The sequence below is a fragment of the Pyrus communis genome, chromosome 16, assembly GCF_963583255.1.
Source record: "Pyrus communis chromosome 16, drPyrComm1.1, whole genome shotgun sequence".
NCBI classification, from domain to species: Eukaryota; Viridiplantae; Streptophyta; class Magnoliopsida; order Rosales; family Rosaceae; genus Pyrus; species Pyrus communis.
This window is the reverse complement of record NC_084818.1, coordinates 17,624-28,477: the sequence shown is the minus strand read 5'-3', so window position 1 is coordinate 28,477 and position 10,854 is coordinate 17,624. Positions and strand designations below refer to the sequence as shown.

The 10,854-nt window shown below is 38.0% G+C and overlaps 1 protein-coding gene across 2 annotated transcripts; it reads left to right on the top strand.

The window, feature by feature from the left end:
• The first annotated feature begins 503 nt into the window (after positions 1-503).
• Positions 504-9,897, top strand: LOC137720026 (dual specificity protein kinase YAK1 homolog). Of its 2 annotated transcripts, none has more exons than XM_068459024.1 (18): positions 504-1,239; positions 1,905-2,104; positions 2,428-2,581; positions 2,655-2,764; positions 2,901-2,970; positions 3,074-3,156; positions 3,245-3,323; positions 3,411-3,451; positions 3,546-3,668; positions 5,473-5,623; positions 5,829-5,943; positions 6,063-6,145; positions 6,239-6,313; positions 6,831-6,905; positions 7,005-7,825; positions 8,427-8,579; positions 9,095-9,390; positions 9,563-9,897. In XM_068459024.1, the coding sequence occupies exons 1-18, from the start codon at positions 1,093-1,095 to the stop codon at positions 9,637-9,639; spliced, it is 2,853 nt and encodes a 950-aa protein (XP_068315125.1). In that variant the 5' UTR covers positions 504-1,092; the 3' UTR covers positions 9,640-9,897. The 2 variants fall into 2 exon arrangements, with proteins under 2 accessions (XP_068315125.1, XP_068315124.1); XM_068459023.1 differs by having other exon boundaries at positions 3,239-3,323.
• The last annotated feature ends 957 nt before the right edge of the window (positions 9,898-10,854 follow it).

The window sequence follows — 10,854 nt, the reverse complement described above, 5'->3', positions numbered from 1 at the left end:
AGTTAGGGTTTAAGGGAGACAAATTTTCTAAACATAGCGTGAGAGTTATCATATCCAAACTTTTATTTTTTTATAAAAAAGAAAGTAATGCAAAAGGAGATAACTAAGGTCCTTATTAGTCATTTTACATATAGACAAATTTGTAATTAAAAAATTCATAAAAAAATGGATGAGAAGATAAGACATTGGCGTGAGAATAATACATCTCTAAAAATTTTAGGCTCAACATGATTCACCACCAACATATTAATACCGTCGTCATTTTCTTCTTCTTCAGAGACGTTGTCTTTCGTTCCGTCATTTTCTTCGAAAAACAAATAAATTTTGGTTATTATGAAAATGTATATTAACACTTTCATATTAAATTTTAATTATAATTTAATGATTATAATTATATTCATCGAGTTTACATTTTGGTTATTTTTTTAAATTTCTCATCTTTCCCTTCCTCTTTACCTATTGACTTTGTAATATTTACAATACTAAATAAAAAGAAAAAGAAAATCTTAACTCCCATTCGGAAGAAGAAAGACGAAAGAGGGAAGACGGTGGCTTCTTCACACAACACAATTCCTAATGCCTATATGCTTTTTGCTGTAAGCCCCAAATTGCAAGTCCGTCTATCTTCTGTCTGTCATAGTCTTCCCTGGTCATCTGCAACAATTGCCCGATAAGTAAATTTATTCATGTAAAACGTATGCAGTTAGGGTCCGATTGTCCTTGTAGAAATCCTATTCGTATTTATCATCTTTGATTGGGCAACCCAGAAGAATCGGAATCATCAGATAGTTTGATGGATCTTCTGGCGGCGATGGGCTCGTAATGTTCTGGGATTGAGAAATGAAGGATGGGATTGGAATCGGTTGGTGGGGTCTTAATCTTATTGGGTTTAATTGGAGCATCCAACAGGTCCGTCCAATCGCTGATTCATCATTCTTACTGCAGTAATAGCTAAAAGTGTGTTGTTCTTGTTGTTGTTGCTGTACTTGTGTGTATATGTATACGATATCTCCATCATCATCTTCATCAATGGAGACTCTGGGCATGGGCGATTTCTGGGTCGGAGCTTGATTTTCCATTTTGGTCTGGACCATGGATGAGCTCAGCCCTAGTCCTCAATCCAAAGACTCTGCTGCTTCTTCGTGGCGTCCCGGCCAGCTCGCATTTAGTCCTTATTCTACGCAGAGTGAAGCTGCCAACAACAAATCCCAATGTCTGCGTGTCCTTGTCAGGAGACCCGTAAGTGTTTTTCGATTCTTCTTGCAACTCTTTAAGTGGTGCAATGAGTCATTCACATCATTCTTGCTCTTTTCTACACAATTATTCTATCTTTGAAGATGTTTGTATGCTGCAAGCTCCGACCACACAAAAACATACTTACATGTAGAGTATATTTATATATTGAGCCCCCATTGGTATTGGAGAAGACTTAGCCTGCTAGCCACCCGCTGCCTTTGTCTTTTTTGGGAGAAGACTTAGGAGGTGCTCTATTCTAATAATGCACTATTAGCTCTTCAGATATGTAAAATACAATAAGTAAATTGCAGTACGTAGTTGAACAGACAATCCTACGCAGAGATTTATCAGGCATAGCACTATCTTTAACTTTGGGTTGACATGTACCTTCACCCACCTAGGGATGTTGATGTTAGTCAGTGACATAAATGTATGGTATGTTGTTATACTATAACTTAACTGGGGAGACCCTCTGAATTATGCTTATTCCTGAGAAGTGGTACCATCAATGTGGAAACTTTTTTTAGTTGCTATATTGTTTTGGTATGATCTTATAAAGCATTTTTTCATCTATTTTTGTCAAATTTATATCGTTCTCTGTACATACGTCTCGACTTGAAATGATTTGAAGCAGATTTTATTCTGATATACAACGTTCTGCTATGCAGTTTGTGGCAAGGCTAACCAAGGACATAGTTGAAACATATCAAATATGCAATCCACAGTTCAAGTATTCAGAAGAATTGAATCCAAAGAGATATTTGACCACCCCTTCAAGTGGAGTACTCAACGATGGCTATGATAATGTCAACTCAGATCTTATTTTGACTGTAAACTTTGTCTTGGTCAATCTAGACACACAGCGAAGGTTTGTTCTTGTCCCTGCATTAATTGTTTTGTGCTATGTTGACTGACTCAAAGGAACCTTTTCCTAGTTTCTGCTTCACTGCTTTTCGGAAAATTGAGAACTATTAACATGAAGACAAAAATTTGGAGATTGTCCTCTAGATATTTAATTTGAATATAGGCCAGTTTATTTTGTCAAAAGGACAAATTACCCCAGAAATTCATATTTTTGCTAACATTGTAGTCATTAAGATGTTGTAATCTGTGCTTTCCCATGGTGGCTGACTAGCTTAGACCTTCTTAGTTAGTATTATGTTTTTAGGTCCTTTCTCCTTACCTTTTCAGATACATTGTCAAAGATGTTCTTGGCCATGGGACATTTGGCCAGGTTGCTAAATGCTTGGTTCCACAGACTAACAGCTTCGTAGCTGTGAAGATCATCAAAAATCAACCAGCATACTATCAACAAGCCCTGGTTGAAGTATCCATTTTGACAACGGTAAGGCTGTTCTTTTTCCGTATGTCTCTCATGTTCAATTTTCTTACTGTTTTCTTTGCCATTTGTTTTGCAGTTAAATAAGAAATATGATCCTGAGGATAAGCATCACATTGTGCGTATATATGATTACTTTGTGTGTCATCGTCATTTGTGCATTTGCTTTGAACTGCTTGATACGAATCTGTAAGTCATTGACACTACCTAATTAGTTGCGAGTTGAACTCAATGTAACTTGATGCACCATTTGAACTCTTATTCATGTGTAATTGTTGCCTTTAGTTTTTCCTCGCACATCTGTTGACATTTTAAAGTTATTCAGGTATGAGCTTATCAAGATAAATCATTTCAGGGGACTATCCCTGACCATTGTTCAATTGTTTTCCAAACAAGTATGGTAGTTCCTTCTTTTAATTGAATTTGGATTTCTTTTCCCCTTTGGCAATGCTAGAACTTAACCCTTCTTGTGTCATTTTTTTGGGGTACTTTAAATAGATTCTACATGGGTTGGCTCTGTTAAAAGATGCTGGGATAATTCACTGTGATCTGAAGCCGGAAAACATTCTTTTGTGTACAAGGTGACTTCCTTTTGAGGATTAGTTTGGGTTATTTTTGTGATAGATTTCTTTCATGTTAATATTGTGTACTTTCCCTTGAAAGCAACAGTGTTAAGCCAGCAGAAATTAAAATTATTGACTTTGGATCAGCCTGCATGGAAGATCGAACTGTTTACTCCTACATCCAGGTTTGCATTACTGCTTTTTCCAAGGCTTATTAAATCATATCTTTCAGAGGAGGTCTCATAGATGCATGTTTTTCATTTGTTCTGCAGAGTCGTTACTATAGATCTCCTGAAGTTCTCCTTGGGTATCAGTATCCTTTGCATTAGAGGTTTAAATTATGATCCAGTTTTTGTATTAATATTTCATTATATCAAGGTACCATGCTAGTACTTAATCCTTTACAGATATACTACTTCTATCGATATGTGGTCCTTTGGATGTATAGTCGCCGAATTGTTTCTGGGGTTGCCATTGTTCCCAGGAGCTTCAGAATTTGACCTCCTAAGGCGTATGCTTGAAATACTTGGGTATGCTCATACTAGTATTTTTAGGAAGGGAACCTATATGCATTAATTTATAAGGCACCATTCTGCTATGCATGATTTATGATATCTGCTTTGTTTACTTCTTCTATCATTATCATTACCCGTTTTTTCATGAATGTTGTTTACAATTATGAATGTTTTAAAAAACACACCTCTAGGTGCGCTTGGGCGCCTTTGGAGGCTGGGGTGAAAACGCTTCTCTGTGGTGGGAGTAGGCGAAAACTCGCCCAGATGTGGTCGAGGCAAACCTTAGGGCGTTCTGGGATTTTTTTTTAATTTTTAATTTTTTTATATAAAACTTCTTCTCAGTCTTCTTTGTTCGACACTCAAGTCCTCAACAGCCTCGCGTTCTTCTTCTTCTTTGTGAAACACTGAAACCCTCCCTTCTCTTCTTCGTGTGTCACCGTGAACCGAGCAGCACTGCCACCACCAAGTGAAGAGGGAAAGTGAGTGTGAGGGAGAGTGTTTTGCCCTTGCATGACGGTGTGGGTTCGAACCCTATTGGTGGCTACTCTAACATCTAACTTACTAACGCAATCACTCGACTCAAAAAAAAAAAAAAATGAGTGAGGGAGAGTGTACCAAGGGAAAGAGAGTGGGGAATGTATGTGGATCGTATTGATGTTGTAAAATCAGTGGATATTAACGAGAGAGAGAGAGAGAGAGAGAGAGAGAGAGAGAGAGAGAGAGAGAGAGAGAGAGAGAGCGAGAGAGGGAGAGTACAGAGGGAAAGAAAGTGGGTGGGGGATGTATATGGGCAATATTAATGTTGAAAAATGAGTGGATATTAAAGAGAGAAGAGAAGAATGAAAGTGAGAGTAAGGGGAGGGTGTACCGAGGGAAAGAGAGTGGGTTGGGGATGTATGTGGACCATTTAAAGTTGTAAAATGAGTGCATATTAACGAAGGAAAGAGACTGTTACCTCTTTTTTTTTTGTATGTTTGTGAGTTAATCTTGTCTATGACTCTTTTAAATGACAAAGGATATTTGTTTCACAAAGTATTATATTATATAAAAATATTAAAAATTTTAGGTCCCACGAGGCTTCGCTTCACGCCTCTAGGCTTTTGCCTAGGCGGGGCTATCCATGAAATGCCTCGCCTACGCCTTCGCCTTTTAAACATTACTTATCAAATTAAAAATTCTGATTCTCTTTTGTGAAATTAGTTCTGTTGAGTGTTGAATCAAGAATTCACTTTAAAGCTTTATCTCAATGTCTAATGTTATGAATGCATGCTCGTACTCTCCTCTTCTTTCTTTGTTATTCATTGTTCCTCATTCTTTCCAACCATCACACAACAAAAATTAGCCTAGTGAAAGTGTAAACTCGACCTCCGTCATTGCTGGAATTTCCAATGTTAATATTTTCTTGGTACATGAATCCCAAACCGCCATGTTTTCCCTAAATTTTAGTCACCAATTGATATAGAGTCACAGTTTGGACTTTATGCCCAACTTTAGACTCCAATAGATTATTGGTAGGGATTTCTCCTGGGAAGGAAGTGGTGAAGGGAGAAGTGACCATTTGGTGAATTGAGATATTGTACGTAGACAATTCGCTGTTTAATAAGTTACATAGCTAAAGCTTTTGGAGATATGGCTGGGTACAATTTGCTGTTTCTTGATCTGTAACTGGTTTCTTATGGTGGATTTTATCACTCTTTCTCTGTTAGATGATATTAGCACAGTTATTGGTTTCTCTCAGAATTATTATTTTAAATTGATAGTCATTATTCTGCCGGCAATTTTTTTCACACTTTCCTAATGTACGGTTGACATGTTGCAGAGGGCAACCCCCTGATTATGTACTTAAGGAGGCAAAAAACACAAGCAAGTTCTTTAAGTGCATTCGGAGTGTGCACAATATGGAGAATGGGGAACTTTCTGCAAATGGAAAAAGTGCTTATCAAGCATTAACAGAAGCAGAATATGAAGCTGTAAGTGTCAATTATAAAAAGGTTTTGGATTATGAAAATGATGTTAGGAGAAAAAGATCATATAGATTGTTAGAGAAAAGAGAAACAGGTGAGGAGCACTACCCCTCACTCCCCTCCCCTCCCCTCCCCTTCTTTTTTTTGTGTTTAGTTTTAATCACGTTTAATATTTTTGGTTTAGTTCTTATGATAACTGGTTTCTGTTCAGAGAGAATTGAAAAGGCCATCAATTGGGAAAGAGTATTTTAATCATATGAACCTTGAAGAAATTGTTACAAACTATCCGTATAGGAAGAACTTGCCTAAGGAAGACATGGTTAAAGGTTTGCTTTATGCTTTTGAATGTTCAAAGCTGACAACACTGGAACGGTTCGATATAATTCATAACTAGTTTCTTTTATTGAAGTTACTAATGCTGTTGTATGATGTCAATTATGTGCAGAAAATCAAATAAGACTAGCTTTGGTTGATTTTTTGAGGGGACTGGTTGAGTTTGATCCTGCAAAACGCTGGTCACCTGTTCAGGTTGTTTAATTATCTTCTCTGCTGTTTTATTTCTGATATAGTGCAAAAATAGTTACTTGGAAATGGATTTGTGAGTTAAACTTGTACCTGCAGGCTTCAAAACACCCTTTTGTTACGGGGGAGCCTTTTACACGCCCTTATAAACCTCCCTCGGAGACCCCTCGCATGGTATGTAGACTCACATATGAATTATTTAATTCTTCTCATGAAGCTTCATTCTTAGTTTATATGGATTGACTGTGACTTTATCCAACTGTGTGGAAGACAAGTCAAGCCAGACCTAGATATCCAATATAATTGTGCTTGGCTTTCTTTTTAATGGATACATCGATTGTGTGCTGGGTTTGGTAGATTCTGCATGTTCCTTTAGTTCTTGATTGGTGATGAAATTCATGGTAATTATGAAAAGTTGATTTTAAATTGGTTTTACATTTCAGCTGTTGTTTCACATCTGCAAAAATGCTTTCGAGTCTCATAATGAACTATGAGGATGACCTTGTCCTAGATCCTGAGTTCTTTTTAGTCTTTGTTTGTGCAATTGGTTTTTTACCTATTAATTTTGGTTCTTAAATCTTTACCTATTTTTCTTATTGGCTACATTAGAACTTCTGCAAGTGATATTATTAACTGCTTTTCTCGCTCTTCTTCTTTTTTTTATCCTTCTTGCCCTCTTCTTTTCCCTTAGCCCGTTTCTCAAAACATAAGGGTGGACCATCATCCTGGTGGTGGGCATTGGTTTGCGGCTGGTTTATCTCCGAATGTAAGCTGATTGCTCCTCAAAATATGCCATCATTCTTAATTTTTGGCTGTCCATTCTTCACTCACCATCTCGGTTGTCACTATATTTGTTCTTTTGCAGATTCCAGGCAGAAATAGGGTCTCCATTCATAGCAGCCCACATTTTCAGGTGGTGCCATATGCACATGCTAATAGCTATGGCAGTGTAGGAAGCCATGGTAGCTATAATGATGGTACTGGATTGGGAAGCAGCTATGGAAGTTATGGAGATACTAGTAATATATTTGCTTATTATTCCCCGGTTGGCCCTTCTGGGATGAACATGCATGCACAAGGTAATGTATCAATGCTTGGAAGTAGTCCGGATGCAAGACGGAGAATTGTTCAGTATTCACATGGAAATGGACTTGGTATGAGTCCTTCAGCAGGAAGCTTTGCTCCACTACCTCTAGGCACTAGTCCTTCGCAATTTACTCCGCCAAGCTCCTACGGTCAAGTTTCTACTGGCTCTCCAGGACATTATGGTCCAACTTCTCCAGCAAGGGGCAATTGTCATGGATCACCTTTAGGAAAGATGGCTGCTGTTAGCCAGTTTAATAGACGAAAAAGTTGGGGATATCCTGGAGGTTCTCAAACTCAAGAAAGTTCATCAACACATTGGCAAGGGCAAGCTACTGATGGCACCAGTTCTAGCCAAGCTGAGGGAAACTCTCAAATGCTAGGTAGTTCACCATCACTTCTGCATTTAAGCTCGAATGCTGGAAGCTGGAAGCAGCCAAGAGGAGGCGGTGGTATTTCTGCTGGGTACTTAGCCCAGAACATGCCAGCTTCCATCACAGTTGGCTCCCATATACAATTCACAAAGACCACGGGAGTGTCTCATGAAAAGGCCGAGGCTATCCAGTCGTTGCCTGATCCTGGGGATTGGGATCCCAACTATAGGTAAGCGGACTGTTTCTTTCATTTGCTACTCAAAGGTAGGCCGATTACCATGAGTGTGCTACATTTTCTTTCATTAATAGATGATGGCAGTCAGTATGTCCTGCAGGATGGTAGTTTTATAACTCAGTAATTATACCAGATAACTGAAAGAAGTGGGGCCCTGTTAGTCTCATGAAACATGGTTGGTTGGTAAAGACCATAGCTTGGGTAATGGTTTTTGTTTGCACATGGTAATTCATTATGACCTATATGATCTCTTAACCTATACTTAGTCAAGTCATGATAATCTTTCACTTTTCCAACTAATGCATTTTAAGAATGATATAGTACAAAATTATTGCATTGTTTGCACATGGTGAAGCAAACCATTAATGGGTTTATCCATACGTTACTTGACCATGATGGTAGTATCTACTATTTAGTAGCATATTAAAGTTGAACGCCAATTTGCTAACAGTTTATTGGGCTTCTTCATTGGAATTTTTATAGGCTCAAGTGGATGGTTTACTTTTTGCAGTCATCTATCAATCTATCAACCTCATGTTTGTTTAGAATTTGATGTGTATTCTTTTTTTTTTTTGTCTTTCCCTTCTCATTCCAGTGATGAACTTCTTCTGCAAGAAGATGGTTCGGATGTAAGCTGCTTTACTGCTGAGTTCAGCCAAGGCATGCATTTTAGTTCTGCAGAGACATTGGTTGGGTCCGGAAGATTTAACCATGCGCCAAATTCAAGCACAGGCCCATCCTTTCAAAGGTAAGTTGTATCATCGATCAAGTTTATTGAGTTAGTTACTCTGAAATTATGTTAGCAAGTTCAAGAAATCTACACGTGTTGTTTTTCTCGACGGGAATTGTATGTATGCGGTATACTATTATATTCCACATAACTGATGCAGTATGTAGTAACTTTAAGACATGGATGGATGCCCAACAAGATATTTACACACTTTGTTTTCCTCATCTGAAAATTTTATGTGTAAGCATATATTGCAGAAACCTGAGGCAGTCTTCGGTAAACTTTAAAACACGCGGATGGATGTGTAATGATATATTCAAAAGTTTCCATTGCAAAATGTAAAAAGTTTTATTGTGTTATGTGCAATTAATATGGAGGTTTCTAATAGTAAACATTTCTCCTTATGAAAATAGTGGGAAGATTACAATTGACACATTTCCGTGCCTGTGTTTTGGAATAGAGTGCATTCTTGTCGTATTCTTATTTCTTTGTCCTAGCTTGATTTTGATTACAATTGTCTACCATCTCTTCAGAAAAAATGGACCCATTCAATCATTTCCACATGCAGAGGTGGGTAGCCCTCCTCCAACTACTGAACCACTTGCAGGATACATGCGTGTGTCAAAACCTTCTCATTTCATGCCTCACATATCACAAAATTCTCCAAGCCGCTTGGGACAGCAATATCAGCTGTCAAATCATGGACGACCCACCAATTCTCGTGGTAATGATTGGAATCATATGAAGATGCAGCCCCCTTCTCCCAATTTTAACTCTGGAGGCCCACATTCTCCAGGAAATAGCTCATTCAGCAATGGCATGTCATGGGGTACTTTCTTACTTTTCATCATAAGCCATACCTACCTTCCACTTTCCTTTGTTTGCCATCTTCCTAGTAAAAAATGTGCCAAGCTGTATAATGTCTTTATGGGAGACGGAGGGATTGAATGGAGGGTTTTGGGGAGCTGAGAACATTTAAACTAATTGTGATTCTATTGTAGGGCACAGAGCCAGTCATCCCATCACTAGCATTCCACCTGCATCTCGAGGAAGAAAGGACTATGGAAGGATTTCTTGATGTTGAAATTAGTTTTTTTACTGTGAAAATCAGACCATGAGAGCTGGCAAGAACATTGTACAACTTGTACTCAATGGTTCACTTAGCTAGCGGGCTCATGCGATGAAATCCTCAGCCAGATCATGCTCACTCATTGTGCTTGCAGAATATAATTTGTGGTTATTGATTATCTTGTCTTGTTTTAATGCATCTAGTTTTTGCTTCCGTCAATGTATTCAATTTTCTCATTTATATATCAAATGCCGGAATTTTAATTTAGATAGTGTCTGAAATTGCTTTTATGTGTTTGAAGGAATTTAACCTAGTTATTGAGATTAATTGCGGCTGCTGAAATGAATTTCGAGAGTTGGTGTAAATTTCTGAATGGAGTTCAGAATTAACCGTGGGATTTTGGGATGTTTGTAATGCAGCACCATAAATGTATTTACAAAATATTTAGTGGTTCATTTAGATGTGTTTTTTAATACTAATTACTATAGTTCCGTTGTTGAATTGGCGGTTGTGCGTTGGAATTCTTTTCCTTTGTTAGTTGTTTAATGTTCCTGTTGTTCCGAGTCTTTTTTTCTTTTTTTTGATCTTGGTATCGAGTTACTGAACCCTGTTTCATAAGCTGACCTCAATGTCCCAATTATCTAGGACTATGATAGGAGGCTCGGCAATGCCAGTAATAGTAATAGGATGCTTTTTAATTTGAAGCTTACCAACTGTCAAGAGTTTTTGCCGGTTTTGTTTTAGATGAACGACTGCATGCTTATGACTGTTTCTTGTTATCTTCGGCCTTGCTTTAGCTTGTAAGTATGCAGGTCTTGTATGGCGCCATTGTTTCTTCCTCTTCTCATCTTCTCCTTAAATTGATGACATAGTGAGTGTAGAACTCATATTTGGGTTGACTTGTAAGGGGTATTTGAACTAAATTGACCAAAAAAAGAAAAAAAAACCTCATCAACTTGGTGGGGGAGACAACAAGGTCGAAGGAGAGTACTTTGGATTCGTTGGAGAAAACTATGTCAGCCAAAAAGTGAAGATGGGCTGGGTTTCAAGGATCTTTATGCTTTCAAGCTTGCTTTGTTAGCAAAGCAGGGATGGAGGCTCTTACAACAACCATCGTCACTTGCAACACGACTCTTTAAGGCTAAGTACTGCCCTCAAACCGATTTCTTATCTGCCCAAGTTAAACTGAATTCGTCGTTTTGTTGGTGCAACATTACTGCTGCC